The sequence below is a fragment of the Ctenopharyngodon idella genome, chromosome 16 (assembly GCF_019924925.1).
Source record: "Ctenopharyngodon idella isolate HZGC_01 chromosome 16, HZGC01, whole genome shotgun sequence".
Lineage (NCBI taxonomy): Eukaryota > Metazoa > Chordata > Actinopteri > Cypriniformes > Xenocyprididae > Ctenopharyngodon > Ctenopharyngodon idella.
Genome location: NC_067235.1, coordinates 1,525,323 through 1,545,040, shown reverse-complemented (window position 1 = coordinate 1,545,040; position 19,718 = coordinate 1,525,323). Strand labels below are relative to the sequence as shown.

The 19,718-nt window shown below is 36.2% G+C and overlaps 1 protein-coding gene across 2 annotated transcripts in view; it reads left to right on the top strand.

Moving 5' to 3' along the window:
- ascc3 (activating signal cointegrator 1 complex subunit 3) overlaps positions 1-19,718 on the top strand; it is a 204,218-nt gene that overhangs the window by 44,400 nt on the left and 140,100 nt on the right. For both annotated transcript variants that reach the window (XM_051865221.1, XM_051865222.1), the window contains exons 6-8: positions 1,932-2,133; positions 6,242-6,377; positions 9,267-9,392. In XM_051865221.1, the coding sequence (XP_051721181.1) occupies positions 1,932-2,133; positions 6,242-6,377; positions 9,267-9,392 (464 nt within the window). The remainder of the gene's footprint in view (positions 1-1,931; positions 2,134-6,241; positions 6,378-9,266; positions 9,393-19,718) is intronic.

Sequence of the window (19,718 nt, the reverse complement as noted above, 5' to 3'; positions counted from 1 at the left end):
GTGGGTGAGCCTTTAGAAGAGATAAAGCAGAGATCATTCAGACAATCAGCCCGTGCCCCGATGCAATCATCCCATCTCATCTGCTTTCAAGAGCTATTGGGCTTTTTATTGAGCTGTTGTGCTGCAGACAGAGGCAGTCTGATAGCACTTTAACCCTCTGATAGGGTTAATATTAAACCCTAGCCTTTACTACGCCGGCGGCACTTAGTCTTACAAGACATGAACTGAAATAGTTTTGTATAGATGAATGGGCCAAAATACCTTTAGATGCTGAGCTGCTCTCATCAGCAACAAGAGACCAACTACTCCCGCAAGTTAAGGATTGACTTCTAGTTTCATTTTATGTAGTCATTTTCTGTCAGACTGGATAACGTAATTATTTGTGCCATCACAGCTGGCTGAGAATTTTTTTATGGCACAGCTTTCAGCTTAAATTAAGCTTTTCAATCTTTTTGATGTCAAAAATTATGTATATACACAGATCAGGCATAACATTATGACCACCTTCCTGAACGTGGTGAAGAATTTGATGAAGAGATAATCAGTGTTATTCACTTCACCTGTCAGTGCTCCTAATGTTATGCCTGATCAGAGTATATATCTATATCTATATATCTATAATATTGGAAAAATATTTACTTTAAGTCCACACCATATAGTGTTCTGCCCACTATTAGAGTACTATTAGATAAATTACCTGAAGAGAAACATAAAAACCTGAAGAGAAGCATGAACTAATGGCTGTCAATAGAAAAAGGTCAATTGACCTTTCCTAAAATAAGTTGTTCTGGCTCTACTTTCTGATTGTACGAGCCACATTTGAAATCTTTGAAAAATACAGTAATAAGCCACTCCAGTCCGTGTCTTTCCAACGGTAAGCGTTTAATTCATACTCAATGGGAAACTGCTGCGTGACATGATACGTTCACAACCAATAAGAAAGAACATATTGATTTTTCTGCCTAACAATAATGATTATTATCTTAATCTCAAAAACCAAAATTTTTATTAATTGTTTTTCCAGTGGAAATCCTCCAATAATCATAAGGTAATTTAATTAATGTTGCTTTTTTGGCCTGTCCCCAGCCCTATTTCTCTAACTTCGTCTTGTTTTAGCAAATATGGACATAAAGCTGGTACTGTCTTTATTTTCTTCATATATTTATTGCTAGATTGTTACTTTTTTTTTCCCCCAAGGAGTGCATGTGCTCCTAATTTGAAAAATTTAGGAACACATAAAACTTTAGAGCAATGAAAATGTATCAAATAATTAGTTTTTCCTTAATAAAGGGGTACGAAGAGACATTTACAAACAAAATGATTTCATTTATTTGAATACAAAATAATACACTAGGTTTTTAAATATTTCTGCTTAAAATTTAATATAATATAATAAAATTATTTATATTTTAAACATTGAATTAAAAATGTAATTAAACACCAATAACAACCAGAAAAAGAAAATATGTTTTGCATAATGCAGGACGTTCAATTACAAACAAGCCCGAAATGCAACAGGACTTTTATTTTGAAATGTCTTTACTGCTTCCTGCTGCTCATTCAAACATGAGGGAGATAAAATATGCCCTCTTACATCCATCTAAAACATATTACAATAGAAACACTGTAAAGTAAACATTGTCATAATTCATCAACAGTAGATCATAAGCAATTGCTGTAGACTCACGCAACAGTGCTAATTTACTTTTAATTAGTGGTAGTGACTATAGGAATTTAATTACCTTTAAAAATGTTGTGTGTAATAAATGAATATGTAGTAAGCCTTCAAATATCAAGACAACACTGATGCAATAGTCTGTATATTTATTTTGTATACTGTATCACTGTATATTTTATTTTATTTAATAATAATAATTATTATTATTGTAACATTTTTGTCCTGTTATTATTTTTTGTTGTTGCAACTACAGGAAAGCATAAAGTGGCGAGAGATGAATCCACCAAGCCCATATACGGCTGCCAGGTGATTATCCAGTCCGAGCAGGAGAGGCAGATGATGAAGATTTACAGGAAAGAGGAGAAGAAGGAGAGGAAACGTGAGAAACGAGGAGATGAGGGGGAATCCTGTGAAAGCGCTTTTCATTTTGACCCCATGGAGCTGAGACTGCAGAGGTGAGCATCTCTCTCTCTCTCTCTCTCTCTCTCTCTCTCTCTCTCTCTGTCTCTCTTTCTCTCTCTCTCTCTGTCTCTCTCTCTCTCTCTCTCTCTCTCTCTCTCTCTCTCTCTCTCTCTTTCTCATTATGGGAACAAGCACCTCTCTACATATCAGAGTGTGGCCTATTGAAAAGAAGAGAGAGAGAAAGCTTGATAAAACTGCTATCTGGAGCTTTTGCAGAAGGGATTTTCTCTTAATGTTTAATTTCACAGGATGAAAAAGAGCAATGATCTGTTTAATTAAAAATGCTGCCGTCCAAATGAGGCAGAGCATGAGGAGAGAGATTAGAGATGAGGTGTTAATACCTCACACGTCTCCTCAGCCTTTCAATCATCCCACTGCAAGACAACAAGCAAACAAAAATAACTCTGAAAAATCCAGCTTTATGTGAGATTCATGAGAAACGCTCATGCGTCATACCTGAGACTGCTAAACGCGTCACCAAGATGTCTCTTTTGTAGTGTTTTAAGCATTTTATTGGACTAATAGGAGATTTGAGTGTTAATACATTTTGTTGTCAAACTATATTTAATAAATATTAGTATATGTGGGGATAATTATGCCCTCAGAAAGGTAACAGCTCTGTGTGCTTGAATCTTTTGATATTACAAAGTACTTTCTAGAAAGAGAATTTAATGTTGATATTCCCACAAATATCCACTTGATAATTATCATTTTATTTGTGAACAAAATCCTGTTAGCAGGTTTGACATTTAACAATTGGTTCCTACTGACAAACATAACAAAAATGCACAAACACACAAAAACAGGAGACATTTACTTTATCTGAAGAGTTTACTACCTTAAAGGATGATGGTTTCATTATGATGATGGTTTTTAATAGAATAGTATTTTACTTTAGTAAGAAATAGTTAAGATGCTGGGGACACAACTTCAAATCTTTTAAAGGGTGAATAAAAATGTACTAAAAACTAAATATCTGAACTCGACACTGCAAGTGTTCACTCACATTTGTGACTAAAAAACTAAAAATTCATCCTTGTGATTGTGTCTTATGTTGTCGGTTGTTCCATGTCTTGTGCTTTACAATTAGCATCTGAAATAGAAAGAATGATTTGAATGATTTTTGAAGGATCATGTGACACTGAAGACTGGAGTAATGATGTTGAAAATTCAGCTTTGCATCACAGGAATAAATTACAATTTACTATATATTCAAATAGAAAAAAGCTATTTTAAATTGTAATAATATTTTACAAAATTACAGTATTTTTTTGTATTTTTAATCAAATAAATGCAGCCTTTGCGATCAGAAGGGACTTTTAAAAACATTAAAAATCTTACTGATCTCAAGTTTTTGAACGGCAGTGTATACTGTGTTCCAAATTATTATGCAAGCGACGTATCAGTGGGATTTCAGTAAAACAGTTTTTATTTATCAATTAGCTAAAAATCAGATCAATATTTTATCAAACCACCTGTTCTCAAGGCACATTTAAGGTTGTTCCAAGCACCTTTGAGAAGTCACATGCAGTTTTTCTATAATGGTGAGATCAGACCTCCGTTTGGCCATGCTTTCTGTTGTAGGACTGTTCATATAAAAATCTCACTGGATTATTAAATATATTTAAAAATAGAAAACTTAAATTTGATATTTCCTTTTGACACACTAAACCAAAAGATTAAAATAAATATTGTCATGAAGCATCTAATATGCTTAAGCCCTTTGCTCAGTACTGTATATAAATGAAGAGCACCAGCCTTGCTTCAGTCGAGCCGTATCAGTGTGCTTGCTGAAGTGTTGTCTTTCCTGTGTTAGGAGACAAAGGTGTCTCTCTCAAACAGTGTAAGGACACTAACAACTGACTTACAGCAGAGCACTTGAGCCAGGCAATCAGTTGTGTCATTTTAAACTCTGAAATATAATCCTGAGAGCTCCAGATCAGCTTTAGGGTCTCTGTGAACGGCCGATCACTGTTACCTGGTTCATGATCTGAATGCATGTGCGAATCTGATAGCAGAGCAGCATACACACAGATCAGGTTTGTCTTAAACCCAAAGTTTTCTTTCTCTCCATTAATCAGCGTTTCTCTCTAGATGTTATGACTGTACTTGAGTTGCTGGAATCTCTTAACTGCGTCACACAAACGCTTGGCAACATTGTTCTGTCTCTTCCGTTTTGATTTCAACTGGCCTGGACCAGTGGAACAACTGGTTCAATGTGCATGTGCAATCTGCGCAAACAGAGGATGCACGGTTAGAAAAATGTGTACTATGCTGATGAGAACATTTACATCACGTGTATTGTATGTGTACCCTAGCATATGCGTAAAAACTGTAAAAGTATATTTTGGGCTTGACTTGAAGTCTAGTCCTCTTTTGTGGCTTAAGGCCGTGAAACACCAAGCGGACGATTGGTCATTGGACATCTGACTGTCTTGTTTTTGCTAGTTGGCCTTTGGCTGTAGTGTTTGCAGTGCATCTAGCACAGCTTTTTGGCTCAGATGCAGAGGTGATTATACTAGATATCATCATGCAAAATTATTCAAATATGGGCAAAAGAATCCAGGGTTTGTTTTGTTTTCTTTTAATTGTATTAAATGTAAATGATTCAGCTTGTCTTATTAATTAAAAAAATGTAATTAAATTAAGCTTTTTAAACTACAATAATGAGACTTTCCTCCATATTTGATTTTCAGCCAAACTGAAATTCTCTATTGGTCAAAAGTCTTTTCACCTTTTCAGATTTTAGACAGAGATCACCAAATATGAATTTTGGTACACAATGAAAGACTGAAATTTTACAAACTCTCCTGTGTTTAAATGTGCGTGAATGGAAGTGAATGAAAAGCATACAATAAATAAAATATCTGTCATGCTTACATAAATGGCACTTTGCATGAATGAGGTGTGAAATACGGCTTGAAATTCCTGTATTTTTTTTTTTAGCAAAGTATCAGTGAAAGGAGGTGCTTCACTTTTAGAAAATTATTGTAAATGTTTGGAGGTCAAACAGAATATTGTTTGAGCTGCATGATTATTATTTTTTTTTTCTTCAAAAATCTGTTTTGTTTATGAGGTTTGCCATTTTTGCAGCTTTGTTACCAAAATGTCTAAATACAGTGTAAATCTCTGATTTTTATGAGTTATTAGTATCTAGAAATAAATGCATAAATAAGCATAAAATAAAGCAACTCATTAAAAGTAATTGATTTACTCCAATTTTCTGTTTTAATCACATTTAGTGCTTAAATTTATATATGTTAAAAATATATTTTATATTATATTTTGCATTTAAATTTGATTGTTTGTGTAGTCAAATATATAGTATACTAATTATAAAAATTCAATAACTACCATTTATTGTAGTCAAGAACCACCTATTTGGGTAGAAACCCTTTGACACAAAACGTCCAATCACAGTTACAATTTACATGACATTTAAGGAGTGGGCTGATCTAAAATCCACGATACTGCAGTCGGCACACTGATGCCCTGTCCCAAATGGATCCCTAAGCCCTCGCGATCTTCCTCTGAGTCCACACTTTAGTGATGCAATGTGGAGCTCGCTTCAGTGTGGCATCGGCAAAAGTGTGCATCGAGGGTGCATATCGACCACAAAGGGGGCACTTGCGATCACACCTCTGAAACCTAAAATAACAAATGGGGCATCCTTAACAGTGGCAGCCATTGTAAGTCCACAAGACCACAAGTGACATGAAGTGTTCCATTTGGGACAGGACTTGATATAAATCTGTGCACCCTTACTCCCTAAAGCCAACCAATCACATTGGAGCTTGCAATTTTGAGAAAGCATTCTCCATTTTGCCTCCAGTATGTACAAAGTGTCCCATGAGCCATGAACATGCTGTCTGAGATTTATGAAAAGGTTTAACATGTCTATAAAAGGGTTTAATATGATTTGTTACAGATATTTCAATGATAGATGACTGTTTTAAATGGCTCAGAACTTATTAGTTATATTATCAAAAACATCTGCTCTCAAATTTTCTTGTGTTAGGTGAGACGAAATGCTGCTCTGCGTTTGATGGGTCTCGATTGTCTGTGAAGTCTGTTGATGTGAATCTCTGTATTTGTGTGTAGGGAGCAGGCCTTGCTGACGGCACGCTATTCTCCAGTGTTAGGCCGACACAGAGACTATGAGCGGATTCGTTACCCTCACGTTTATGATTCTTATGCTGAAGCCATCATGACCTCTGCATTCGTCGGAGGAGCCAAGGTAAAAGCACACACCCGCTGCTCACACTAATCTGACTCTTGTGTCTGGACATAGAGGAAAAATAAATCTCCACTCTTAAATGCGAAATCTCTCCCCAGTGCTTTGTTTACTCAGCATCATGCCAATCTGTTCAATTATATCACATTATCACATACTAGATTACCCAGAGCCTTTGTTTTTAATCCAGTTTTTATGACGTCTTAATTAAAATTCCTGCTGCAGGCCATCTCCAGTGATTGAAATGAATTCATTTGGGCCTCATCTTTTTCCTGCGGGTGGGGTGGGACAGGTGGTTTAGGGCCAGTATGTTCTAGAGCTTTGTAGCGCACATGTGGTGTTGCTCACTATGTGGATAAGTGTGTGTACATGGACTTTAAAGGTAGTAGAACTCAATACTTGAAAGAATTTGAATTTAAGCCCACCCTGAGGTCAACTGAGCGTGTATTGAAGTATTTAACCTTAGTCTTAATTTCCCTGCAGTGATCATATCTACAATAAACAATAGGTGGCACTTTCCATGAATGTGATATGAAATAGGGGTTGAAATCTTAACACCCCCCACCCCCCGCCCCCACCGCAAACGTTTGAATGGTAATAATAATTTAAATAATTGTAGTAGAGCTGCACGATTAATTATTAAAGATCACAACCCCGATTCAAACACCCACGTGATCTCATTCCTAAATGACAACAATTTGACAAGTACAATCACAGCGAACATTCAGATCTGTGTTGAAGCTGCCGCTGATCCAGAGAGAGCAGTTGTCATGTATAGGTACGAAACACACAGTGTTGTTATTTCAGTGTTAAAAATATTCATATTCATCAGTCCTGGATAAAAGTTAATAGTTCAGATATAAACATTGATGTCTATGGTAGTGATCAAAATAGAGTAAATCATATTTTGCACGTAACATGGCGCTTTAAATAAAAATTGTGTCGATTGCATCGTTACACCAATAGGTGGCGACAAATGCCTGTTAAAAATGTATTTGTCATTGAATCATTCATTCAAGAGATTCGTTCAAAAATGCAGATTCATCCAGTAATGAAACAAGTGAAGTGTTTATGAGTGAGTCATTGAATCATTCATTAAAACTTTTTTTTTTTTTTTTAATAATTCAGATTAAATAAACATTTTAAATAGACTGCAGCAATTAACATTTTGTCAGAACCTCTAGTAAATTACATGTTATTTTGTTTAGTTGTCAGTTCAGAATCATGGGGGAATCGTGATTTTATTTATTTTTTTTTTTTTTTAATTTGAAGTGAGTGCTGAAGTTTTGTCCAGAAGAAAAATATGTATGAGAAATAACAATGAAGCACCACTACTATTACTACTACTACTACTACTACTAATTATTATTATTATTATTATTATTATTATTATTGAGTAGGGGTGTAACAGTACATGTGTTCGTCCCAAACCGTATGTTATGGATGTCACGGTTCGGTTCATACAGTCAGACGACAAATACAGTCAGTCACAGGCAATTCACACTCCAATCCAGAAGGGGGCGTGCGCGGTAACGCAACGCTGTTTGCTAACCGCCAAAAAAGAAAAAAAAAGAAGAACAGATGATCTAGATATGCGTGTAATCTCTCAGCCAGTGTTTCAATTGCGGAAAAACATCAATAAAACGGCTTGAGAATAACATCTCACGTAGCATTGCATTTACCTCAGGCAAGTCATTTAGTGTCCACAGCATGTTCGCTAGAGAAATGAACTCTAGAGGGAGCATTTCACTAAATATATGCACTATATTACCTCTTATATTCATTATATTTACTTTACCTTTTAGTAATGTCTTAATTGTTTAATATATGTTTAAATAAATTTGTCATGAAAACAAGTTATGACAGTAACTGTGTAAATGATTATATTTCAAAAATGAATTGGAGTAATAATTGTATAATTAGATTTAGAAGTTAATGCAAAACCTGCCTTATGTGCAATACATGTTATTTTTTTATTATTTGAGTGTTGAGAAATGAATAGCAACTGAATTTAATAGTTTGAGCTCTGTTATGAATTGTAACCTTTAATATTATAATGTGCAAGAAAAGGCTCCATATATAGTTTACAGCATTAGCTGAGATAGATTTTTTTTTTTTTTTTTATCCTTAAGAAAATGTTAATACATTAAATTATAATTTAAAGAGAGAGACACAGTTTGTTCAGTAAACCACCGTTTAATACATTTTGTTTAATGTTTTGTTAACTGTGTAATAAAAAGAAGAAAATAGCAATTTTATGTTTAGTTTTCTCCCCCCTGCTGTACCGAACCGTGACATCAATACCGAGGTACGTACCGAACCGACACGTTTGTGTATCGCTACACCCCTATTATTGAGCACTGTTTGAATGCTCACAATGACAAAACAATGATTTGGGCTCTGGCAATGTGTTTAGATCAACAATATGTGACTAAGATGAGTAGCATTGCCAGATATGATGACGTATGATGCTGTCTACTGTGATCAGCAGCTGATTATGACACATTCATTAGTTCGGCATATGCTCTCAGTTTGGTGAAAATGAGTTGTAATTATAGGAGCTGGAGGAAGTGCAGCGTGCTAAAATTAGATATTTATTCTCCTAATTCTATAAATGATTTTCATAAGAGAATGTATAGCAAGCCCAGCTCAACCCGCTGCATTCTGCTACTCAAAGCAAACATACAAAGATGTGCTGTATTACTGATATTTCATATCACTGAAGCACTGCGTTTTCAGTTAATTTCAGCAGTAATAAAGCGCACTGGTGGCTGCAGCCCTCAATGTTGGTCTGCACCGTTTAGTTTGAGACGGTTGCCGTGAGCTAATGCATGATGAAGGTTTAATTGTATGTGTTTTTGTGTAATTATGTCCTCTCTGCTGTGCCGGCAGATGCTGCTGCCTGAGGGGATCAGAAGAGAGAATAATAAGATGTATGAGGAGGTTCAGATCCCCCCCAACGAGCCCATGCCCATTGGGTTTGAGGAGAAACCCGTGTACATCTCGGAGTTGGACGAGGTCAGTGGCAGCTTATTTACAGCTGTTGACATTTATCAGTGCTTGTGTTCTCACTCCATAAGCTCTTCTCAACTAATCCCACTCATTCCTCCTGTTCATATTGACTGATGGCATTATGCCTAAAATCTCCTCCAAATGGTGTCAGATGCAGCATGTGATGGTTTGCAGCAGCGAGTTATGTTTGTGTTCTGTTCTGTGGATTGGAGAACTGTCTTCATTTGTTTTATGCTGGGTTCAGAATACATGATGTCAGCCCGTTTTTGGCATGATCCGTTTGACATAGGGTGTTGTGATGATTTGTAAATGACCGTTTTATCTTGTATAGTGTGTCATAGTGGACGACAGCCGACGCCGCATTGCGCCGACACTGCAATGCTTAGCAATGTCACGACAGAAAGACTAGCATGTTTCATTTTTTTCCGGTCCTCCACGATGGGTTCTGTCACATCTGTGACATTGACCAACAGGAGCACAGCTTTCAAACATGGTGAAACGAAAGAGCGACGGTAGTATTTGGTGCTGCTAGGTGAAGTTATGTGATGGAGGAAAGGTTTGTGGAGTGATGGCGATAATAACTTAGCATTTATGATGTTTCTTTGAGGGACGACCACCACAGAGTGAAAAAAAGATCAATGCTGGTGAACGATAGCAGAGGCGCTTCAGTAACCCGGTGAGAACTGGAATTAACACTAAGCTATGGTAACCGTTTGTTTACGCTCTAGTTCCGCCTTCTCGATGACATCACAAACATCGTTTAAGATGGCAAGCGATGATTGGTCGGCAAGCAACGTGTAGTCTGACAACAAGAATTTAGGAGTCAAATTCGCAAAATCCTACACAATGACTATCAGACAAAAATATAAGTTTTATTCTTCATGCATCCTTTTTTTTATCAACACTTAAATGTTTCATAAAAAAAGCAACATTTTGAACAAAAAGCTGAGAAAATCATGTTTTTGTCATCTGGATCTGATTCAGAACAATGATCAAAACACAGATGGAGTAGATTGAGTGCATCAACACCCCCAAATCTTCACAAGTCCTATAGCTCATTCTGGGTCGACATTTCATTCAGTAATGTTAGGCAGTTTTGATTTATATGATGTTTAATGTTGATGAGTCTTATTTTACATATGCATCTGCTTACATATGCTATCGCTTGTTTCTGCTCTTCTTCGCCTGTGTTTTGATCAGGAGATTCAGTACTCTTTCAGAAGAACGCTCAGTACCGTATAACAGTGAAAACACAGAATACCGGAAAATTCCTTCAATGTCGAGGCAAGAGTTAAAGGCACAATATGTACGATTTTTGGATTCAAATATCCAAAAACACTAGAACAATGTTATATATTTTGTTGACTTGTGTACTAACATTATCCCAAATGTTTCCAGCAATGTTTAAATCCAGATAAATCAGCTGTTTTAACCAGTGTAACGGCCTGTGTCATTGTGTCACCTGTCAGTGACGTCATATCCGCGCTACCCTTGATTTCCGTAGAAACCATGGAAACACCAAAGGCGCTTTAATATATTATATATATAATATATTATATATATAATACATTATAGCATAATCAGAGTGTAATGAAGGGTCGGCAGAGCGGGGATCCATTTGCATCTTTTATTAAGAATAGTATATACACAGGTAAGGGCAGAGGCAGAGACGTAAACGGGGACAGACAATGGTCGAGGCAGGCGGCAGACAAACGGTATCAGGAAGCAGGCAGAGATCAGGGCAGGCGGCAAACAAACACAGTCCAGTAAGCAGGCAAGGATCAGGGCAGGCAGCAGAGAATCACAACGAATAAACAGTCCACAAGAAAACGCTCAGAGTTGATCACCGGGGCAAATCAAGACTTCGCAATCAGGTGGTGTGTGTGTGAGTCTTTTATAGTCCAGGTAGTGTGCTAAACTGTATGTGGCAACAGGTGATTGGTGTGGAGTGTGCATGTCATTGGCAGGGAGGATTATGGGAAATGGAGTCCAGGAACTGACAAGAACAGACGGTGATCGTGACACAGAGAGAGCTTTATTTGTGGTAACAGTAATACAGAATATTTTTCCATTAATTGCATGCCATTTAGCAACACGCGTCATCTAGCTTTTATTGATAAGATATTCTAATATCGATCTAGCTTTACTGCAGTGTGTTACAAGTGTCTCAGACCAGTCACTGAGCCAATGTTAAACATAACTTTAATCTTAATAAACAAGCATCAAAATGAAATTAGCGGCAGCGGCCGACTGCGGCATATAGTAAACATAATAAAAACAGCAACGTAAAATATCACAGTAAAATAACCTGCTTTCTACCACAGTAACGTTAATAAAACTTTAATACATTAGCTCATCCGTGAACATGATTTTTGCCTGAATCTGTTGGATTGCTTTGCATCGGCTGTGGAGGTGGAGACCACAACTCCCATGATTCCACACTCATTCACGGCATCATCAAGCTACGCCTTTGTCAGGGCCATAGAGAGAGAGATTTGTGACAACGGAAGTTCAAAACGCTTGATCGTCACGTGATTCACGTAGACTTCAGATAGTTCCAGGAAGTGCTTTGGTGGAAATTCAGAAAGATAGGGTTAGAGAGACAGAACCATGATTTTTGGTAATTTGTAGTCAATAAATGCATTGGTTTACAATATTTATGTAATACAACAGCATTTGAATGTAGTATGTGTATGTAGTTACAGCAGTGTTGTTTTTAAAAGATAATAATCTGCCAATATTTGAGGATTAGTGTGGTCAGCCAGCGTTGCCTGCCTTGTTAACATATTTCTGGCTAACATTACCTTGGTTAAAGACCGTGTTGCAGTTGTTTTGAAGTATTTTTGTTTTTAAACTTGTATGTTAGTTAAGGGCAATTATATCATGTTCACTATGGTTTCACAGGGACGTGCAGGTGACAGGTGATTGCCTTAAAAAACCCATTGCAAACAAGTGGAATGTAAAATTTAATTAAACTTAATGTTTACAATTTTTATGCACCCCATTCACTTATTACTATATAAATTCATACACAATATATTCAATTCTAAAACAAAACATGATTCATTATACACACACACATACACACACACACACACACACACAGACTTTTGCACTGATTTAGTACAATGGATTTATAAATTTCTAATAAACTGCATGTCAAGCATTTTGTCTACGTGTTCTTGTAGTCTCTGCTGTGGTTTGCAGTGCTGCATGAGGATGATCCAGTCGCTCAGAGAAGGCAGTATGAATGCATGGTTTCCCCACTGACACGGAAAGGAGAAAATATGTTCAAGTCAGCAGGAGCAATCTAAATACTGAAGATTGTGTGCTAAATTGTGTGTTAATCATATACAGGTGTATCTGCCCTTTTTCACAAAAACCAACAGTGGGAACTTTTATGTTTATTAAAAATAAGGAGCAAGGAAAAGCTCGCAAAATCCAAGGAGCAGAGACTGGTGGTGAGAGAACAGCGTCATTGCATGGAGTCTTCAGGATCTAAATCCCCTTTGTGCTTGTATTGAAAGCAATATAAAAGGAGACAAAAACAGGAGAAATTATATACAGTAGTAGTATATAATATACAGTTTTGGTATTTAGTATGATTTCCCATTTAGCCTAGTATGATTTGCTTTTTTTTTTTTTTTTTTTTAAACTGCTTGCTGCTTTTAAGCATTGTTTTTTTTTTTTTTTTTAAATCTCACTTATAAGCTTCCCTCTCCCTTTACCATCAATCCAGAAATCAGCTGAGCTGACACATAATAGACAGACAGTCAACAGAATCACAATGCCCCCAAAAATTCATCCATACGGGTTTGCTTACTCAAATATACATTCTAAAATAAGGATTTTTTTCTTTATTGTACATTGTACATGTACTTTATTACCATTTCCACCCACCACTACACGCCTCAAAGTTATATTTAACCCCGCCCAGGTGAAAAAATACTATAATAATTTATAGTAAATACTATAGTGTTTTTGAACCATACTATAGTAAATTGTAGTATACTGTATATATTATAGTATTTACAACACTTGTTAATGAATGCTACAGCACACTGTATAGTGAACTATTAAAAGGTAATAAATACTGTAGTATACTTTAGTTTTTACTACAGTAAACTGTAGTGTATATTGTAGTATAATATATCCTATAGTTATAGAAAACGTAGTACAGTATTGGGTAAAGTAATTTGTTTATATTACTATAGTTATGTTACCACAGCAACTATAGAATTACCACAACAAATTAATTCAAGTACTTTACTATAGTATGGTTCAAAAACACTATAATATTTACTATAAATTACTATAGTATTTTTTCACCTGGGCGTTTAGAAGCCTTTTTCTCTAATTACACAACAATGGATAAAACTGCATTAATAGTTTTTACAATTAATAAGCTGTTTTAATCTATTATCTAATCTACTATCTGATAACATCCCCTAAAACTATTTATTTAGTGAGCAATATCAGCTAGCATGCTTTAATAAACAAGTTAATTTGATTCAGATGTACTGATAATATAAAATCTTATACTTTAAACGGCTTACCTTTTAGAAGTACATCACAAACGGTCTGTTCTGCTGTAACTCTACGGTGCGGCTGCTGCTTCCGGGAACTATTGTAAGGCTCCACGAGCCGCCACTGCTGTAAAAAAACCTTCCATTGGAGTCAATGGAGTTGTCGCAACTCTCTCTCTACATGGCTCTGGCCTTTGTTAGTGTTCTGAAAAAGCAACCTCTAGCTGTGAAACTTGCATGGATTCCATTTTTTCCCCCATTATAATGGTTACATTTCAGTCATCAAAACGAATGTCTAATTAATTGAAATAATGAAACTTGTACAATTTAACGACAGTTAACAAAAGTTACATTTTTAGGGCCCTCTGAAATACTTTTTTTCCATTTTAAGTTTTCTGGATTCCATTTTAATTGGACCCTTTTTTTTCTTTTAGCATATAACACCATAAATAGTCAGTTATGACCATTGAAAATCTGAACAATGACATTTGCCCATGGCTCACTAGCCAACTCGATAAAAAACAGTCGCAAAGCATTCTCATCCTGGACATTAGCGTAATTCATATTCATACAGACGTTTATATCATGATCGTCCATATTCAAAACCAAGTGTGACTCGACCATGCTTGCAGCCCTTGGGTAGTAGACTTTTTTTCATGGACTTGACACCAAAGTACCAGTGCTTTTGACATCACTACTGAAGACATAATGTCCATCCAAACCTGATAAACTTGTGAAAACCTCTCTTCACCAACAGGAGTCCAGAGCAAAGAGGCTCACAAAGACTCACTTCAGCAAATAGGCTAGGCTTGATTTGACAGGAAAGTGCACAACAACCTCCTCGCCGAACTAGAGGACATGCTGGCCGTGGCTTAGACTTTACTGTGGGTCTCCTTTAATTACAGTCATCAGTGTGTCAATCATAATGACAGCCGTGTGGTCATGCCTGAGCTACAAGGTATGTTCAGATTCACAAGATCGACAGGGGCGACTCGCTGATTGGCGAAGTCTTGAGTTTAAACAGATTGATTAGTCATGCCTGCTGAGTTGTTTTGTGTCTTCTTTATTGTTATGTGAGGCTCAGCTGTTAATGGGTTTTAATTCATCAGTCAGTCTTTAATACACTATTTTTCCACTTATAATGTTAGTCAAGGTTTATTGAACCTAATATAGTCAGAAAAAGATGTTTATATGTAAACAGCCTCTGTTATGATTGGCTAACACTGGCTCCATCTGAAAGCTGAAAAATGCTGCTTCCTCAGGAAGGTAGGAAGACCACAAGGCACATCCGAATCCAATGATCGTGTCACATCTTGTGCGTTTGATTGCATGACAGTGAAAAAATAAATGCCATCTGAAAGTTGCAGTTGGTGGTCAGTTTGTGTGTAAATGTATGTTTTTCAACACCTCTTTCAACTTTTGATTTCATTTCCAGAGAGAAATTAGTATTGTAGTAATTAAATATTCACAAAGTTCTCTCTGTTTGTTGTGGATCATTAGACTGTTCTGCTGCCTCAGAAGCTGTCCGGAATCCATTTCAGTAGGTGCAATTGTGTGTATGCTTTAAGACTCTGCCACTGTTGTTCGTCGAGTTTCTGGTTTGTAAAGGTGGGTGGTAATATGTTATAGGGTTTAAAATTATAAATTACAATTGAATTTTAAAAATATTTCATCCACAATCTCAAAAATGCTGGGTTAAAAACAACCCAATTTAGGTTGTTTTAGCCCTGCCACTGTTTAAATATAGGGCAGAACACACCCAAACAAGTTAGGTTGCTCATTTAAAGGGTTAGTTCACCCAAAAATGAAAATTCTGTCATTAATTACTTTCCCTCATGTAGTTATACACCCGTAAGACCTTCATTCATCTTCAGAAGACAAATTAAGATATTTTTGATAAAATCCGATGGCTCAGTGAGGCCTACATTGAGAGCAACAACACTCCCTTTTTCAATGCACAGAAAGCGACTAAAAACATATTTAAAACAGCTCATATGACTACAGTGGTTCAACTTTAATATTATAAAGCGACGGGAATACTTTTTGTGCACCAAAAATAACAAAATAGTGACCGACTTTATTTCGACTCGATTTCAAAACACTGCTTCATGAAGCTTTGAAGCTTAACGAATCATGTTTCGAATCAGTGGTTCAGAGCACCAAAGTCACGTGATATCAGTAAACGAGGCTTCGTTACGTCATAAGTGTTTTGAAACTTTAATAGTTCACGTGACTTTGGCAGTTTGATACGCGCTCTGAACCACTGATTCGAAACATGATTCGGAAAGCTTCGAAGCTTCATGAAAATCGTTTTGAAATCGCCCATCACTAGATAATGTGGAATAAAGTCACTATTTTGTTATTTTTGCCGCACAAAAAGTATTCTCGTCACTTTATAATATTAAGGCTGAACCACTGTAGTCACATGAACTGTTTTAAATATGTTTTTAGTAGCTTTCTGGACACTGAAAAAGGGAGTGTTATTGCTGGCGATGCAGGCCTCACTGAGCCATCGGATTTTTTCAAAAATATCTTAATTTGTGTTTGAGTTCATTTTTATAAGATTCAGGGCTCAAAATGAGCTTTTTTACTTGGTAGCACTGGTGCTCCCAACTTAGGAGCACAATTTAGGAGCACCCACTGAAAATTAAGGAGCACACATCACAACTAAAATATATACACTCTATATTTATATTATAAACAGATTTATTTTATTTAAAGACAACACCACATTTTTTAGATAAATGAAAACATTATGATTTTTCATGGCCGAATCCAATTTGTTTTTTTGTTTTGTTTTTTACAAGGAAATGGGCCAGTTCCAATTGCCATGGTTGTTTTAGCAAATATCTGTAGCCATATGAAATTAGAGGCACTGCATTTTAATTATGATCCAAACGAAGATGCTACACACATGTAGCATGATTGAGCATTTATTTTTGATTAAAATTAGATTTAATTATAGGGTTTAAAGTAAAAACAGAATGGTCTGACTTTAGATTTGTGATTATGCTACATAAGACACACCTGCATAAAACAAAAACAGCTGACAGACTAAATGAAAATCACTCTGTCAGTAGGTGGCACTTACAGAACAGCATTGATACAGCGTTTCTTTGGGTACTGCTGTACACAAATCAGCGCTGCGCTTATAAATACTACTTTATACGGAGATGAGAGAAAAGAAAATGCCATCAAAACTTTCAACAATCAGTTCCCTTCAGAGATACATTCATATAAACCTCCACCCTCAATTCAATACTTAGCCTCTATTTCCCTTCTTATATTTTGCGCATCATGCTATGCCTGGTACAGTATTTTCTCTGCTGACGTGTCAGTGTTCAGCACGTTCCGTCTCTGGTCTGTGTTAACGTCCTGTTTACAGACTTCATAATATTTTCACACAAATGACATTTTGGGAAATGTTTGCAAAGCAGTTTGTATGCAAGTCTGGAACAGAGATTGGCCAAAATAAAACTAAAAGCCGATTGCAGATCGTGTGTTTGGAGCAAAAACTGTCCAGTTCCGATTTACAGGTCGCTTAGATGCTCCCAAATAGGTTTTAAGGTTGCACAGACTAAATTTAGGGGGCATATGTGACCAAAATGGTTGCAATTTGGAGCCTTTCAGATTACTATCTTATTTTTTACATCATACATAGGTTAATATCTTCAGATTAACAGTTTTGAACATACACCACACAACCACTGTTTACGTGATACCTCCTTTATTTTGAATGAGCACATTCTAAGATACGTTGGGTTGAAAGTAACCCAATTTGGGTTGTTTTGCAACTTAAAACTTAATTATTATTGATCTGCCTGCATTGACACCATTGTATGCTAACTGAATTGAGCTGGACGATGACATCACTGTTTTCTCCAGAGCTTCTGTATAGATAAATGAACTAAAATAATAACTAATGATTTTTAAAGCCGAAATAAATCAATACTGAACTTAAGCTGAACAATGACACTATTTTCTTCTAGAGCTGCTGTACAGCCAAAATTATGTTCCTTCTATCACTGCAAAGCTGCTTTGAAACAATCTGCATTGTAAAACACGATATATAAAGTGACTTGACTTGACTTAACTTAACTGCTGGGTCAAATATGGACAAACCTAACCATGGGTTATTCTAACCTAGCATGTTGGGTTGTTCATTTACTGTAACTCAGCATAATGGGTTGATATATGAAACAAAATGTGTACAAACCTTTATTTCAATCAAGAAATGCACCAATTTGGTGGTGCTCTCTTACAGGAGGATGCAAAAATCCTGCACTTTGTGTAACTCAACAGCTGGGTTGCTATGTCGAGAGGTGTTTTGTTTTAAGTGTAAATGAGATTGAAGCAGCCGTGACCCAATGGCTGGGTAACAGTAACTACCTAAAATTGGAAAGAACACCCAAGAAAATGACCCAATTGGCTCAACTCCGCATTTGGGTTGAAAAAAAAATAACCCAATGTTTTTATACAGATCTTAACACAGCACATTTTGTACAGTTTTTATACAATATTGCCAATATATGCATGCAAACTCACTTAACATACAGTACATTTTAGAAGTAAAAATGAAACATTTAGACTTTTCCTTGAGCTTTTGATATGTAAGAGGTCATCGAATATCCTGTAAGTTTCAGAACTGAAAACTTCCTTGTTAGTCCAATAAAAGCTTTTATTGACACCAGACCCAGAGAACGACTGATCCTGGAATGTGCCTATAGATAGGTGAAACCCCGCCTCCACAGAAGAAATCAACGCCTACTTCATCATTGCAACATTAGCCCCGCCCACTGGCGTGTTAGTGAGATGAGGAGGAGAGAAGAGCGATACAGGACTAAAATAACATTACCTTTCAAAGGATCCTAATGCTAGGAATATGGTTATTTATTTTCAACAATGTGAATGTCTCAGTTGAGCTTTATTTATTTGTATTCGGTACATTTCACTGTGGATTATTTGGTAAATCAATCGCATTTCGGCACAGGCTTTGCAAACAGACTTTTACAATATGGACTCGACAGTAATGCAACAACATGTCAGTAACTGTGTTAATATAATGCCTGATCTGATATTAATGATTCATGTACAGTCAGATGTTCTTTGTCTGTGTGTCAGTAAATCAAACCAGTGACTAAACGCTCAAATTCACCTTGTTTCTCTTAGTAGGATGAAAATAATCTGTTATTTAAACGGTGATTAAATTATATATAGAAAGCGATCAAAGAACGATCCCTTTGCAATCGCTGGCATAGGCAGAGGGTGAACCAACTTTAGGGTAAGGCTAGATGCGATTCCTCCATAAAAACACTTAAGTCTATGTCATGAAATAAACATGAAAATTGCCTATCAGCAACCTACACATCCCAGCATAAAAGCAAAAAAAAAAAAATGTTATCTTCATATTCTGAATGAATTAGGCCTAGAAAGCGTGCATAAAACCGCTTCCTTTATCACTAAGCTGTCACTCATAATTCATCGCGATCTCACAAAGTTCTGCTAATCGATTAAGCTGACTGTACAATATCTTATTTGGCCTACATAATAATTATACTTTTTTGTTAAAAGTTAAATTATAATGAGAGGATTTGAGTGTGCAGATCTCAGCACTGGACAAGAAATCATCAGATATGTTTGTGATTGGCTACATTGCTCAACGCTGCAAAAATACATTATAAATAGAAAAACCTGTTTATATTAGTTTCGACGCTCTCAAGAGCACAATCACCAAATATGTTTATATTTATCTGTTTATGATGAGACTGAGAGCATTAGCGAGAGTGCAGAATTCAGTCAGAGTTCA